This window comes from Tetrao urogallus (assembly GCF_951394365.1).
Source record: "Tetrao urogallus genome assembly, chromosome: 2".
Lineage (NCBI taxonomy): Eukaryota > Metazoa > Chordata > Aves > Galliformes > Phasianidae > Tetrao > Tetrao urogallus.
The window spans coordinates 102,806,684-102,823,835 of NC_136814.1; the positions used below are offsets into that span (position 1 = coordinate 102,806,684).

Genomic DNA, 17,152 nt, shown 5'->3' on the forward strand with positions numbered 1-17,152 from the left:
CCATTTGCTATAATCCAAACCAATTGATTAGCCTTATCTTTCTCAATTGACTAAAAGGCACATAATAGGCAGTTCTAGAGAGCCTCATCTTCAAATTACTGTACATCCAGTTACTCAAGATTCCTACCACAATGCATCATTGCCTTCTTTAGAACAGATTTTTTTGTCCATTGCCCCAGAGAAGAGAAAGATTGGAAAAAAAAAAATAAAAAAGGTTGCCTGTTTAAAAATATTCAACTTAGATCTGCTCTTTTCAGTTCTCTCACGTATGTTGGTCTCCACTTTGCCTGAAGTTTCACCAGAGATAATGCATGTAGAGTGAACAAGAGCAGAAGAGAGAACAGTTTCTGTAGCACCAAAAATCTCCAAGGTGTGGCATTGTATTCTTTATTTATATCAGATACAACTATTTGAAGTTCCGTTTGGTTCTTGTAGGCTGGTTGGTTTCAGGTACCTGAGACAATAGCACCAAATTCAACAGAAAGAAAAAGAGAGAGCACTTAAGACCAAGGCTCTGCACATACTTGGTGCAAATGGAAACTGAATGGCTCAGAGGACTGCTCTCCCATGAGCAGTTTAAGAGAGGACAAACCCACCCATCTTGACGAGTTCACAGGAATGTTTCAAACACATGAACTGTTCTTTCCATCTCCTGCAAAAAAAACACAGAACTTCAATTATACACAAGTATAGAGAGTGAGAAAAATAAAGTTATATTACATCATCATATTCACTGAGGCATCACTGTTTCTTTTCTTGAAATCCAAACAAGTAGTTCACAGGAAAACAGATGTTTCTGTTTATTAGCTCTCATCTGTTAGCAAAAGATGATAAAAGAGGACACTACTCAGAAAGATCTTAATGCAGAAAAGCACTCCAATATTACAATCCATTACAAGATCCAAGGCTAGTAGAGTCATGTATGTAATTAAGGTACTTGATAAGTGTTATTAAGAAAGCATTGTGATAGCACACGGCATGAATCCAGGTCTTACTGCACATTTGAGCTATTGGTATCTTGACTGTAAACACCTAACTGCATGGTTTGGAGAATCAAAGTAAGGATCTGTCTCTGAAGATTTTCTGCACAGATGTCCTTTTAATCTACATAATATTTGGCACAGATTTCCAGCACACTTTCAGGTGAAGGTGGCAGAGGAAGAGTATAAAAATGGTTTAAAGTATTTTGCAGGACAATACCCTATGCTACGGCCTCTCCAGATGCTGTAATAAAATATTCATGGAGAAAAGTATTCGGGGTCCAGGGTTCCAATTAGAAACTAGCAATTGTTGCCTCTTTATCAGCAGGGTTAACAGTTGAATCCCAAAGTTGATCTGAACTACTCAGCAGTTAGAACAACGTTGCTGGAGGGAAAGCATGTCCAGAGTTATGATCAGTCTACATCATTGGTGAAATGACCCACTTACTCCTGATGTATACAGAAGGCCTTTGAAATGAAAACGCTTTAAAAGGAAATGCTGTCAGCAGAGCAGGCAACTGCCCTACATCACACTGTGCAGGACTTTCCCAAGACCATCAAGAGTTTATTTTCCAATTCAGAAAAAGCTTGCATACTTTCAGTTTTGTGGGAAAGTCCCAAACAGCAAACTGCAAAACTGCATGAAGATAAATACTTTTTTTTTGGCTTAATAACACAAATGCAAGCAGGGGCACAAGAAGCAACCATAGCCTATAACTTCAATGTTATTTGTGCTGCTAAATTTGGAAACTTCTGGCACAGGAATTGAATTATTCCCATCAAACAAATAAAGGTTAATAAAAAAAAAAAATCTGCCCACAGTTTAAACTTATGGCTCCAGAAGACGAAGTATTTTCACCTAGGTTGAATAACATAACGCAAATCAGTGAAGAACAAGGAAAGTGATGTTTGGACTGATACATTCACTCACTAGGAGGGAAACCTAATCTAGTGAATGGTGTCCCAGCCCAGGACAGGGAAGTCGGATAACATTATTTTTGAAGGTCCCTTCCAACCCAAACCATTCTATGATTCTACCCATAAAGCATTCCCAACATTATTTTTACAGACTTCCATATAAAATAGCTACAATCAAGCTTGTTTATCAGTGCTACACAAGAATAATGAATATTAAGCTACTTAGTTGGAATAACATTTTGAAAGCCAAGATGACCACCTGAAAGCTCCTGTTTCTGTTCCATTCTTACTCTGCTAGCAGATGCACCTAAATGCTGCTGCATTCTGTCCTCCTTTTTCTCTGTTCTTTTAGGTTAAATTCTTAATCCTTTTCTGAGGGAAGTATAAATAGAGACAATCTCTGTTTAAGTCATTACTACGCTACACTTTCTTCTGCTCATAAATACACACCTTCCTCTATGTCTGCTTAGAGCTCTTATGTGCTAGTACAACAATAAAGTCATAGATTAACTATTCTTGGAAAACCAGTCTCACAGAAGTCAAATAAATAAAACAAACTGTGTAACATCACCTCTATAAGTTGTGATTTGTCATAGTCTCTACGATGCCTGTAGATGCATTGGCTGAGGAGTGAATACAATCTCTCAAGTTGGTCAACAGTCAAGTTGTCACTTTTCTTAACCACTAAATAAAGCAGTTTCTGTTGGAACAAAGGGTGAAGTTTAAAGAACTTTCATAATCTTTTCTTCTTTTGCTTTTCTTTCTTCTTCTTTTAAGGACAAATTGGAGCAATCTGCTTCTGAAACTCTACTTTACAGAGATACATAGAAGCAAAATGGACCAAATCTGGCTATTATTAAGGCCAGTGCTTCCATATTAATTCAACAGAACTCAGCGTTTATCTTACTTCTGTATTTACAGCCATGCTTTTCTTAGTGTTTATGCATAGCATATCCAGTGCATTCTTTGCTCTTCTTAGAATTATACTTAATCCTATTGCATCTTGGTTGTTATTATTGTTGTTTATAAATAAAGCAAACCATAAAAAGTGTCTTGGTAGGTGAACACTCAAGAACTTTTGTGTTGACATGAAATTTTAAAAGTGCCAAATGGAAACACATCTGGAATTCCACAAATGTCAAACAATGATACAATAAAAAGCATCTGTAGGGAAAACGTGTAAAACTGCTGATAAACAAATGACGCAAAAAGCAAAGGAGTCTAAATTTCTTCATAGGTCAAGCTAGTTTCTACCACAGAAGATGGCAAAATCTGTTTCAACTTTGCTTAAATTTAGACAGAAGTGAAACAAAATTAACTAGCAGAGGTTTGACCTGTAGCACCAAAACATTAGCACAAATTCCAATTTACTTTCCAATTCCTTAACATTCCTTTCCACCAAGCATACATCCACGGGACAGGAAATTATATGTTAACTCCTAATTCCCAGGCACCCAGAAATTTCTCAATTACTGACATGCAATTAGCATATAAGAGTATCATCAAAAGCCACAATTAAAATAATGGACTGCCATGTCATCACTGTATTTGTAAAGGTAGCAATAATGGGACCATAAGGTTTCAGCAGTTTTATTTACTTTTCATCCAAAAAAAAACAAAAACAAACAAACAAAGAACACTGATCAACAAGTCAGAGGTCACAGGTGCCAAAATCCTACTTTGTAACCAAAAATAAAAGGAAATTTTACTTTATAACAGAGGAAGGAAACATTTTTCATGTTACAAGCCAATTTATTTTTCAGTTCCATTACCTTTAGTCTGTCATGGTCAACAACTACAGAGGGTAATGGATCTGATGGTTCCTCTGGGGCATGCTCCAGACTTGCAAGTTTTGACTGTTCCACAGTGACTTTTCTAGTTTTCTTACTCTTGAACATACCTGTAATTTAAGGAAGGGGGAAAAAAAACAGCCATTAGTCATGTCAGTCACACAAAATAAACAGCTTCCGTCCCAGCTCTGGCTTGATTTTGCTGGGATTGTGTGAACCAGGAAAGCATGACATTGCCAGTATGCAATATTAATCAGCTTCACAGAATTCTCAAGGTTTATGAGAACTAAAATCACAGTTCATAAGGCACACGAGAAACACATCAACTTCAAAACTGAGCTCTGAAGTCCCAACAGAATATTGAATGTCACTGGAAATTTCTCCTAGGCATTGTTTTGGCTTAACATCCAATTACGTGACTTCCAAAGGAAGTTCAGATATCCAGCTAACTCCCGAGATCTTCCTAAGAGATTCAAAATTCTCACTTTTCCTTTTCAAAGCATTCCCTGTTTTCATCATCACAGTAATTCTTATCACAGTAATTTTGACATCTGCTCTACGCCCAAAACTTCACCTTTTGCTATGACTTCTCATTTCATCTATCTCTGTATTAAAGCTGCTGTCCAGCCCTGTTGCAGAGAACAAAATATCTTTAATCTCTTGATTCTATCCCTACACTTATTCATTGTCTTTCTCCTCTACAACTATTTTAAATTCTGTTTTTGTTTTTTTTTTTTTTTGCCTAAGGACCTCCCCTTACTTACAATCATCCTTAATGCATTCAAAACACAATATTAAATTCAGAAGTCTAATGGCCCTTATACACTTCGTTCTCTTCTTCTGATAACCTTAGGAGCTTTCCTCAGCTACACTCCTTATCCTTAGAGAAAATGTGTATACACACATTTTCAACGTGTATACAGTGATATTCTCATAATTCATCTCTCTCATTAAAGCTCATTTATTTTGTAAATCTCAGTGCTAACTTTTGAAGTAAAGATTTCACTCTTTTACATAATTCTGAAAAGCTAATTAAAAAGGCAATCATGCATAAGGCTTTTATTTATCTTCCCCGAGGAAACTATGTCTCTTCTCTTCAAAGGACACAGTCCCTTCTTTTATGCACCACCAGGATTTCCCTTCCCTTTCTCTTATCTTTTTGTGGCACTACTACTGCACTGACTGTCAATCCAGATATTTACTCCATTAGATAAACAATGCTGTCTCTGGCTTTTGCTGACTTAAACTATTTTAACTTTTGTTATGAGCATACACTCTTTTTTTAAAAGGAGACATTCAAGATTAAATACATTCTATATTTCTGTGGTTTTTGATCTAACTTAAATGACAATTTTTATGACAAATTCCACCAAAAATATCAAGGAATGTATCATCTATACCAAAATACAAACCATACAGTTATTTATATTCATCGATAACAGTTTGTAAATCTTGAATTGTAATGTAAATAATGTTATCACAATACTTACAATGCCTCTCTCCAATAAATCATTAAAAAAACCAGAATACTTTAAGTATGAAGATAAACTTATTTGCTTAAGATAACGTTACAGAAAGTCAACAGTGAACTTTTAATTGATTTATGTGGAATTAAATGGTATAAGCATAAGTTTCAAATAACTAGGCAGATCATAAAATATAATAAGAATTGTAACTCAAGTTGTTACAATTAAAAATACATACATTAACATGGACACTAAAATGACACTGAGAATAAATTATACCTTCTTTATCTGGTTCAGCATCTTTAGTCTCAAGGTCTGTGCTCTGTAGTGTTTTTCCATTATTGCTGCAGTGTGGTACCTCGGCTTTCAGTAAATCATCTCCTTGGTTCTCACTGCAAGGTTCTGTTTTGTCCTTTGGCTGATCTTCAGAAGATTTTTTCTTGTCACTAGATCCAGTGCTGTTGTCATTGGTTGAAGCAGCATCAACTGATTCCACTTTACCATTATGGCATGCTGGAACAGGTATACCCTCTAAACTGTGTACAGATGTCTCTCCATTTACACAGTCTCCTTTCAGTGTAGAGTCTTTCCTTAAATCCTTTTCAGCATTCAGAGTAACTCTCTCAGTTATTAAGAGAGATTCATTTGAGCTCTCTTCTTCTGTAGATGCAAAGTTGTTTTCCTTTCCTGATGTCCCATTGTTAAGCCTCTGCTCTGCATCTATATCCATAATATCACAAGAGGACTCATCATTTGTCATAGAGAGATCTCCTATTTCCTCCCCATTCTCCTCAATGCAGTCAGTGCTGATTTCTAGCTCACCATTTTCCAGCAATTTACTGTCCTCTCCATGATTTTCATCGTCAGCAAACTTTGCATCATCTTCATCTTTCTTTAAATTATTGACTTTCCTCTTCTTAATAATGCCTTTGCCCCACTGTGAGCGCCGTCTTGACTTTCTCCTTATTCGAACTGAATTGCAAGGAAAAAAAAAAATTAGACATGCAAGTCCTTCCCATTAAACAGACTAGTACATTCGAATATGCTGTATCCTACTCAATGCCTTTTATACACAGTACATATTCATTTGCAGGTAAATCACTCAAAGAAAACAGCTAAGCAATGATGCAGAACTCAGCCCCTTTTTTGTAACACCAGCTACTTGAATGCATTATACAGCAAAAGAGATGGAAGTAAAACCCGTGGACTGATAGATAATTCATGTTGGAGGGTACATCAGGAATTCTCTATATCAAACTTCTGCTCAAAATAAGGTTAGCTATGAGGGCAGATCAGGTTGCTCACGGCTTTATCTAGTCAAGTATTGAAAAACTCCATAGATGCAGACTACATGACCTCCATGTTGCTTCTTCTGACGCACAATTGTTGTGCCAAAAAAGCATTTCGCCTTACATCCAGTTTGAACTTCTCATTTCTATTTATCTCCATTGTCAATTCAAACACATCTTCAGTTATTAAGTCACCTAAGGAGTAATCCTCTCCTTCACCTCCTGTTCACTCTCAGCTCTGTACACAAGGTCACTGCACTGACAGAATGTGGCTTTAAAAGAAGAGGTCTTTTTTTTTTTTTTTTTTCCCCAAGTCCAGACTATTTTAGCAACTCATTCTACAGCAAGACCTGACAAGCTTGCATTTATGCAATCAGTCTGCACGAAGAACAGAAAACAGCCTCTTAAAAAGAACTTACTAATCCAGCATCATCATCAATATCTTTCTCTCACTGTATGCAACTCAACCTGAAGCAACACTGGTACATGATCCTTTTTCCATTACTCCATATCCATACTTTTTTACTTTATCTTTTGCAAGAGCACGAGTAAGACACAGCTCAGAAGACTAAGGAAAAGACTGAGAAAAATGGAAATGCCTATATTCATATTAAGGCAACAATGTAAGCTGTTCATTATTTTGCAAAGTTTCAGTCAAGTGTTGATAACTGAAAATGCTAGCCAATACTTAGCAGATTAACAACTTCTCCATTTCAAAATGGGGACGTGCTGAGCACCTCCATAACGTTCCTGCTATTCGTAGGTTGCCTTGATTTATGGGGTATTAAGTCCTAGGCCTGTAACTGCCAGCTTCACACTGAGTTACAAAGATCAGTGTTTATTAAATTGCTTTTAAGATGCAAGCACTATGCAGGTACAAGCGTGGAGAATGAAATGACAGAAAGTTGCAGAGCATCAGGCTCAGCACTGCCAGCTGGGTGAGAGAAGGAACCGTCCCACTCAGCTCTCTGGTACAGCCTCACCTGCAGCACCGTGCACAGTTTTGGGTACCACAACAGAAGAACATAAAACTATTAGAGAATATCCTAAAAAGGGCTACGAAAATGGGGAGGGGTCTGGAGTGCAAGAGGAGCGGGTGAGGCTCCTTGGTTTGCTCAGCCCAGAGCAGAGGAGCTGAGGGGAGGCCTGATGGCGGCTGCAGCTCCTCAGAGGGAGCAGAAGGGCAGCACTGAGCTCTGCTCTGTGACAGGGCTGAGGGAACGGCATGGAGTGCACCAGCTGGAAACCTGCACTAGATTTCATTATCTGCATTCTCTTTACATTTATGGGGAAAAAATAAGGCGTTGCTAAGGGTGTAGATGTTAAACTAGATGATCTAAGAGCAATTTCCCAACCTTAACGATTCTAGGACTGACATGGACCTGATAACCTACAGTCCAAAAAGCAAATAGGAGCTAGAATTGGGTAAAACTCATATAAAGCTAAAAAGCAAATGCTCGTGGATTGCTACTAAATAATGAACTTAATCTGGAGTTCCCTCTTCCCTGCTTTCACGTTTGTCTTCTGCAGGACTGTTAACCATCCAGAGCAGCATCACATTCTTTTTATTTTGCAGTCTGTACGGTTCATAATACATTGAAGTTCTCAGTAACAGAATGGGGTAATCATTTACAGAAGAAAAACTCGGAGTTAACTTTAAGAAAAAAAAATTAGCAGAGCATATACAATTGCAAGTTAATGCATTAACACCTTTTCAATTACTTCTTTCAGAACTACTCATCTGAAATGTATCATTGATAGTCAGTCTTTTGGCACTATTTGTGCCAGAGGCAGTAGAAATACTATTGTCAGAGGAATCCTGCTTTTTAGAACTGAGTTTCTATAACTCAAACTATTATAATACCAATTATTCACACATGAATACATTCACTCGCCTTCTGAATTGCAGAACTCCTCTCTCTATAATCTTCACATAACCTCTATAGATTTGCCAAGGGGATCCTCACATCAGTTCTAGCTTCCTTCTGGTTCACTTTTTTGTAAATCATTAGCCCAGCTCATGCAGAATTTTAGTAACACTAAATACATTTCTGACCACAAGTCCCATACATTACACTTACGTATGAATTTGATGTAAAAAATTACCCTTCCTCGCTCATTAATTTGTGCTAAACTGCAGTTTATGCAGAGAGCTTCTTAAAGGACAATGCAATACAATGTAATTAATCACTGAACGCAAGTTCACCCTACACTTTCTTAAAGCAGTAAGTGGGGCTTCTCAATTCCTCTGTTCCTACCTTGACACAATCTGCTGAAAGATCCCTACATTTAAGGCAGACTGCATTTTCTGCAGGAGCAGCACAAGTTAAGTAAAATGAAACCTACAGCAGACTTTCAGAAATCCTGAATCCTCATCGACTGATAGGTTCCACTTCCAAATTTTCATGGCAGATACACCAAGACAACAGCTGATGAAATAAGCATCTGTATCACGCGTGGTGCACACTAACTTTGTCCAGAGCAGAACACAGCTCTTCAATACTGAAGTGATAGCAAAAACCAAATCCAAGCTCTTCCAACCATCTGTAAGCATTTCCAAAAGATGCAGAAGTTACTGTCACCTTACTGTAAGTGTAACAGCCCTGGTGCCTAACAAGTTCTCTCTACGCTGCAGAAAAGTAGCATCTTTATATGTCTCCGGACTGCTTTAAAGTCCACCAGAAAAATGTGAGTAAATATCAATAAAAGATAAAATTCACATCCATCAAACAGCAGACACAAAGAATTGCTGGGGATTCAAATCCAAAGATGATTCTCTCCTAGCAAGCAAGATCACCGTGGATCTAGGTTTTGTGTCTGTGGTATCAAGAACCACTTGATTCAATGCACAGGTCAAGGTTTTCTTCCACAATCAAAATCCCAAGTTTCCTTCTGATGTCTTGTGTATAAATCAACTCAAAACCCTGAGAAAGCAGCTATTACCAGTAATTTTGCTTTCTCTTATGCAGCATGCAGAAGACATACATATATCAGTAATTTAGATGCTTCCAAAAGCTCTGCGTTCCTTACCAATAGACATGGAATAGCCCACATCAAAGTTTCTGGAGTTTCAAGTCACAAAGTCCCGAACTGCAGACAGAGATAAGCAAGAAAGAACAGAGCACTGTTCCACAATGGCTTAAAACGCTAAATGAGGTGCCAGCTTCCACCAGCAGACAAAGCATTTCTTCCTCCAAAGCCAGCAGACAAAGCCATTTCTTCCTCGAAAGCCAGTATATTACTCCTACTACTATATCTGTGCTGGTATTACTGTTCCTGCAGTAAAACAGATAAGGATACTAATCTGTCTGAAAGTCAGAATTCTTTCCCAAACATCTTCAGTTCCCAAATTGAGATTTCTAGCTCCCAAGCAATGGTGTTCACTTACAACAGAGAGTGGGGACATGCAGCCACCAAAAAGTAAGACTTATTCACTAGAAATCTGCAGCTTGAAGAGACTGCAGAACTAACCCCTAAAAGCTACATCATTTTCTTCACTTCTATGAAACACATGAAGATGCTCAAGACATGGACCTCACAAATACTTAAAAACAAAAACAACCTGCATGCAGCAACATGCCACATATGGCCACCAACAGCATATGAACTGCTAAATGAAGACATACTTGAAGAACCTGGAAACTTCTCAACAAAGTGGAATCAAATTCCACAAGAAGCAGTGGAAATACGTGTCACAAAACAAGCTTGGCTGCAGCATCCTCAGTATTCCCCCTCTCTAGGCAAATGCTATCCCTACCATTCCATCTGACACTCAAGCTCTTACCAGTACTTCTCCAGAAACTGCTCTCAGTATCTTCCGTTCCACTGCAACCCCAGCTGAGTAGTATGCAAGATACACTACATCTCAGGTGTGCACGCTCTGTCTGGCCAACATGATGTTTTAATCGATCAGCTCAGAAGGCCAGGCAGAACAAAAAAACTACCATTTTCAATCTAGAGCCTTTTCCTTCAGCAGATGCATAGATTTATTCAGCTAACAATTTTCACAAAACCTGCAGGAATCCAATCTTTTAGACCTCAACTCCTGTCAAATCTGTCTGAACCAGGCTAAATGATTCAGAAGTTATTACGGAACAGAGATGGACAGAGAGGATAGGTATTATTTTCTTGGGAAACCAAGCTAAAAATATAATTTACATGAAATCAGAGTAATTATGTTAGCTAAGTACATGACAAGACAGTCACACAGGAAGATTAAAAAGAAAAATGAAGTCAGAAGAGAAGAGACAATCAGATTAATATCACCCGTGGAGATCAGTTTTAGACTTTCCACCTCTTTAGCTCTGCTCATTTTCCTTCTGCTGAGTAGCTTTTTTACAATAGCAACTATTACAGCTATTTACATTTTTGGTACATTTAGCTGGTTCTTAAGGACTACTGAATGACATCTTCTCTGCTGCAACAGAGCTGTGAACAAATGCAAGGTTATTCTGCAAATCCATAAGTGGAGGACAGGCTCCCACTTTACATTAATTAAAATGACATTTGACAGTTTACAGCATTCTCTTCTATCACAGATCTGAAAGGTTCACGGCTGCTGGTTGGTTTCTGTGACAAGCAGGCAAAGTAAAACAAAAACAATAAATTGCTTAAAATGGAAGTGAAAAAATGAAAACCAACAACCCATACAAGCATATACAGCCTTAATATAAGCGTATAGAAATTTATACAAAATCCTAAAGAAAGCAACCACTGCTGAAGTTTCCAAACAGGAGGAAGGAGTAATATATCTAAAAAGTCTGTAAACTTTTCTATTGCATTACTGATCTGTACCCCTCTTACAGTAAAACCAGTTTAAAATTTTAGAACTCAACAATATTTTTTTCTACAAAAACCCTCTTTTCACCACATTTGCAAAAAAGGAAAATAATGCTTTCAGGCAAACCTTGTTCTTAAGAGAGTCTGAGCCATCTTGGATTACTGAGTTAGAAGGAGATGAATTACATGAGAATATAAGAAAAGCACTGATTCAGGTAAATTGCAGGACTGTTTGCCCTCTCTCAGGGCAAAGAGAATTAATTCAAGAGGCAGCGTATTTAACAGTGATAAAAAAATTTCTTTGCCACTAGGTACCACTGCATCCAAAAGCCTGGTGGGATTCCAAAGAAGAATTAGCAGCCAGGATTTATAAGAATACCCACAAATTCAGTGAATGGGATTTTAAATTAGAGGAATTACAAAGCCTATGGGTTTAAGACAACTGTTAACCAACTCAGAATCAGCTAAGATAGCACTTTCTTTAAAATCAGGTATTTTTACTTCTCTAACTTCCTTTGCAATTTCCTTTCAAAGAACCCAGTTGAAGCCAGCGTCAGATACAAATGCAACTGCTCCCACCCAAAATGCACGTTCTGAAACTACCAAGATAGAAATGATAAAGAGACTGTTGTCTCAACTCTGAGTAAAAGAAGTTTAGAGGAAGTTTTTCCCCCAGAGGGTGGTGAGGCACTGGAACAGGTTGCCCAAGGAGGCTGTGGATGCCCCATCCCTGCAGGCATTCAAGGCCAGGCTGGATGTGGCTCTGGGCAGCCTGGTCTGCTGGTTGGTGACCTGCACACAGCAGGGGGTTGAAGCTAGATGGTCACTGTGGTCCTTTGCAACCCAGGCCATTCTATGTTTCTATGAATAAGATGTTCTCAAATTCCAAAGAAGCTTTTTTAATCATGCTTGTCAAGTCGTATTGATTGCCTCCATCTTAGGTGCATTGTGAAAATCAATCCAAGTCTCTTTGCAGGTGAGCAGGAGGAGAATGGGAACCAGAAGGAAGTAAAGGATTCATGGTTTTGACAGGACATCAGCTGCTGTGAGGAATTTAACATTAACATCTGGTGGCCGTTATTCTGCACTACCCAAATTCAGTGGTAACTGAGACAGTACTGTTAAAATAATGAAAACCTTAAAGCATCTGGTCTGCCACGTCCTCTGATAAGACATAACTGCATACATTCACACACATGCCCAATGTACAGCAATCACTGACATCACTGCATCACAGAGGTCAAAAGCAGAGGCAAAAGCAGTGAGAAGTAGACAGAATGACCAAGAATGAAACAGCTTGTGAGAAAGAGGACAAAGTTTTTTTCCTTTCTTAAAATATTTTAGACAAACACAAAACTAGATGAAAATACTTATTTCTACTTTATAGGAGCACAGATTGCCATTCAGCAAAAACCAGGCAGAAGTGCACAAAATGATATTTAATTAGTGACTAAGTTTTCTGCAGCTGTTTTTTTATTTCCTTATCTGGGGGTTGGTCTCGATGATCTCTAGAGGTCCCTTCCAACCCCTACAATTCTGTGGGTTTTCATCTGTTAATAACCCTTTATCATCTGTGGGTGATTCTGTGATCTCCCACCCATTCCTTCCACAGAGACCACTGCTCACTTCCACTACTGGGAGAATTCAGCCTAGGGTCTACTTAAAATTCATTTTACAAAATATGATCTCAAACGTCTCTATAGTTCACATAACACAATACATTCTGATTTCTTCTTGCTCCAAATGCCATTTTCACATTGGCCAGCTATCGTATTTATCATTCTGCATTCAAGACACTCCTCTAGAAAGGAAGCAAAATCTGTAGTCTGTCACTGTGGTGCGTTATTGTTAAATACTGCAAAAAAAATGGTAAGAATGGAAAACTAAACTTCCCCATGCAGTTTATTTATATGTAACGTTAAGAGAATAAAATAACATGGCAACATACTCCATCTACTGGCAAGATGCAGTAGTAGGACAAAGTTTTACTATACAGCATCAAAACAATTAAAGAGATAATATTGCTTTGAGTGCTAAAGCCTATCTAAATCACTTAGCAATGATTAATTTAGAACACAAAACTCCACACTGCTGGTAGTTTTTTCTTCCATACATACACACAACGGAAAAGTCAGACTCATTTGTGCCCAGTCCTTAGAGGCAATGGGCACTGACTGAGAAACAAGAAATTCAATTTGTAGTTAAAAAATGTACTGAGAAGGTGGTCAAGCACTAGAAAATGTGGCAGAGGCATGTCATGGAGCCTCCATTCTTTGACATATTCAAAACAGAATGGAATACAAGGCTGAGCAACCTGCTCTGAGCAGATGAGTTGGGCCAGATGATCTCCAGAGGCTCCTCCCAAGCACAGCAATTCTGTCATTCTTGGATCCTGCAACTACTTACACCAAGCTTTTGGCTTACATCCCACTGTGTGGGAACTTGCATTTTTCCCCAGATACGCAGTCAATACTGATATATTTTAAATCAACTCTGGCAGAATTCTACCAAATGAATTCTAGCAATGCAATACTTCTGAAATTCATCTATATTGTAATACAGAATCTACTGTAGGTGTTACCTCAACAAGGGATATGAAGTTGCAGATTAAATTAAACTATACGTTTCGTGCCACATTCCTGATAGCCCACATGGGCTGATCATAGGAAAAAATGTGAAATAAAATAGCAAAATTAAATACATCACAAAACAATAGGTAACTACAAATCTAAGTAACATTTCATTAAAAAATACGTAAAGCCTAGAAAACAACACGATCTGATTCTTTACTGTATTATCCGTGTATTAAACAGAGATTTAAACCTGACAAGGCTGCTACACTATCTGTAGACCACTGTGTTTCTAGTGAAAATGCCTGACAATATTTTCTTTAAGGTTCTCAAACAGTTTACCTGAATTGACTCTTTTGAAGCCATTTTCTAAAATAGTGTGAACAAAGCTCCTAAACAATAATTTCATTGAGAAAACAATATCACAATTGGTGATTACAAATGAAGAATAAAAATGTAAAAGAAACAGCATGCTAGACCAGCCCCCCATCCCCACAAAAACAAAAACAAACAAAAAAAAAAACACTAAGGAAAAAAATGAACTTGAATTCAAAAAGGAGGGGAAAAAGAAGATTTTCAGTATTTTTAATGGGCAAGTAAAGTCTTCCTATGTAATTAAAATATATCACTGTCCTTGCTCCTCTGTTCTGCAATGTAGTTTAGTCTTTGAAAAATATTAGTTCTTGACCATGAAAAGATTCTTCTGCACATCTAAATCATCTCTATTCTAAAATCATTTAAACTACTTTATTCCATTTATACAATCACAATCTGCCATGTAATTTTCTGCTATTTGAGCTCCCTTACCATCTGCCCAGTTCTGCTCTCGCTTTACTCCAAGCTCCTTCCTCCAGTTCCTTTTCTGCACTGCCTCTCTTTGTTTTTCACTCTCTGCAGAACTTACCACATCAATCAAAGTGTGTCCATACAACACCCAAATCCCTTCTACACATTTCTGATTGAGTCATCAGCTCCTGGTTCTCCCTCTCGACCACCTGATGCAGGACACTACTCCTGGATCAGCTACCTTTCCCAGTCTGATCCTAAAGAGGCAGATATTCACTTGATAGAAGTCCTAAACAACAGTCTCCAGTGTTCTGGGTTTTTTTAAACCATCTAAAGCACCAAAATACTAGCAGAAAAGGTCCATTAACACTAGCTCTTTTTCTGTTTACACACAGTAAAGCCAGCAAGTTCCTTCAGTTGATGGCTGTAGTCTCGAAACAAGTGCCACTCAACGCACAACAGAGTAACAGAACAGACAGAAGAGTTTCTTTATACACAGTACTGACCAGTAATGGCTGCTATCTCTCTTCCTGAGAGATGTCCAGCTTAAAAGTCTGTAACCACTGCTGTCCGCTGTATACAATACAGAGCCAGGAAAGATCAGTTGGAGTGACAGTCTCCACTGTGGGTTTCATAGGAAGCTAAGAACACTGAGAATCCTCTCTCTCCTTTTTGCCAAACAACTCGGATCCACACCATCAATTTCTTATGTAACAGTTTAGTTGAGCCATAACTCTGTGTGATTGATTTTAATTCTTTTAGCAGAAGAAATTACAGCTCTAGGAAAAAAAAAGATACTATACATACATAATTAATTCAACTATTTCACATCAATGCTATCATTCACACAAACAAAATTCAGCTCTGGACAGTTATCTCCGTGCCAAGAAAATGCTCTCACCAGGAAAAAAAAAAACAATCCAGGAGAAGAACAAAGGCCAGTGAAAACGTGACTTTCCCAACCCAGTCTGCCTATTAAGCAGCAATTTTCCTGATTCCACACCTCCAGCAGGGAAGCCAGGCACAACAATCAGCATCTCTCTCATACACACCATTTCTTAGTATTTTCATGTTTATAACAAAATTTACTGTAGTGTATTTACCTGTTCTAATCAACTCACCTCTTGAAAGTAATTAGCACTGCCTCCAATTACCTACACCACAGTTAAGTAGTCACAACTCTTCGTAATTCTAGAGACTTTGACCAATTAATTGGACTAATTCAGTAGGCTGCATCAAGAGTATCTTAACATCCTTCACTAACAGGTTGAAAACCAAGTACCATAAATGAAAAATAGCTGAATTTGTAACTACTTTTAAACTTTCAGCATAACAAAAAATCAGTATGTACTGCAAATAGCAAGTGACCAGTGTACGTGAGAGAATAAGGCAGCATGCAGGTACGTATCTATACAATGTCAATATAAATGTCTATAAAATGTCAACATACACACCATAAAGTCAATAGTTAAAAGCAATGAGGTTACTGAATAGTAATAATAGCTCTTTAAAATTAAATATATAAAATACATTACAAGAACAATTATTCTTCACTACAAAAACAGAAATCCCTCTTCTTTACAGTTTCTTGGGCAGAAATTTCACACAGTGAGAAGCAGAGCATCTCTTAAATTTCCACGCCCAGTATTACCTCTGGAAATAACCCAGTAAGCAGCAGCACAGACAAGTGAAATGTCTGCCATCAGAGGTGCCTGTAATTTTGCACAATCATCACCCAAGGTACTCACATGCACATTTAGTTGCAGAGTTGGGCCACACCGCCATCGTGGGCTTCTGTTTGTTCCGAAATGTTTCTTCAACTCTAGCTTCCGTTTTGCGTACAGTGGAACCGTGAGGATTTATTTGTTCTGCTGTTACTGATAAGCCTGCACACAGAAGATAACCATACCTATTTAAATACACCAAGCTGCAAAAAGCTTGAATTTTAAAAGAAACTTGGAATACCATGCAATAAGAGCACATCAATTAATATTTAGTTGGACGTTCAAAACAAAGATTAGAATCAAGACTATTTGTTTTCTACTAACAGAATAACTTACTGGCTGCATGCTCTTAACACTGTCAGCTCTGATGGCCTAGAAATATATGACTCTCTCACACTCAGGTCTCCAAAGACCGCACGCTCTTATCCACATTTCCTCCATAAAACAAATTCTTATTGACAGTTTCAATTTTTCCTAATTTTAAACAGACGATGTGAAACAAGTGGCAATTCATAACTGCACGGTATGCCTTCTCAAAGACAGTATATGAACAGAAACTTGCACTGCCATCATGATCTACGTTATGTAAAATGGATTCACTGCAGAGTCACCGGGAGCTCTTAGATGGAGAAAAATGTGACTCTGCTTTTAACAGGAAGACTGCTGTGCTTTCTGTGGAATAGAAGCTTATCTCACAGTTTCTACTATTTTACAGGATTTTTAATGACATTTTTAAAATTCATATTTGGTTACAAACACTTTCAAGAAAAAAAAAATATATATATATGAAGTTTCCTATGTATGAATGAGAATTAGCTATTCATCCACTGTTACAGTGCTCTTAAATGCC

General features: G+C 37.8%; 1 protein-coding gene across 3 annotated transcripts in view; it reads right to left on the bottom strand.

The window, feature by feature from the left end:
* Nucleotides 1-610: 610 nt before the first annotated feature.
* The window catches only part of ATAD2B (ATPase family AAA domain containing 2B), a gene marked incomplete at both ends in the record, with an annotated part of 69,346 nt that continues 52,804 nt past the window's right edge, over nucleotides 611-17,152 (bottom strand). For 2 of the 3 annotated variants that reach the window (XM_079550789.1, XM_079550787.1), the window contains 5 exons: nucleotides 611-652; nucleotides 2,470-2,598; nucleotides 3,671-3,798; nucleotides 5,434-6,126; nucleotides 16,327-16,464. In XM_079550789.1, coding sequence (XP_079406915.1) covers nucleotides 611-652; nucleotides 2,470-2,598; nucleotides 3,671-3,798; nucleotides 5,434-6,126; nucleotides 16,327-16,464 — 1,130 coding nt within the window. Of the gene's footprint in view, nucleotides 653-2,397; nucleotides 2,599-3,670; nucleotides 3,799-5,433; nucleotides 6,127-16,326; nucleotides 16,465-17,152 lie in introns of those variants that run through there. The other variant, XM_079550788.1, reaches the window with a different exon arrangement.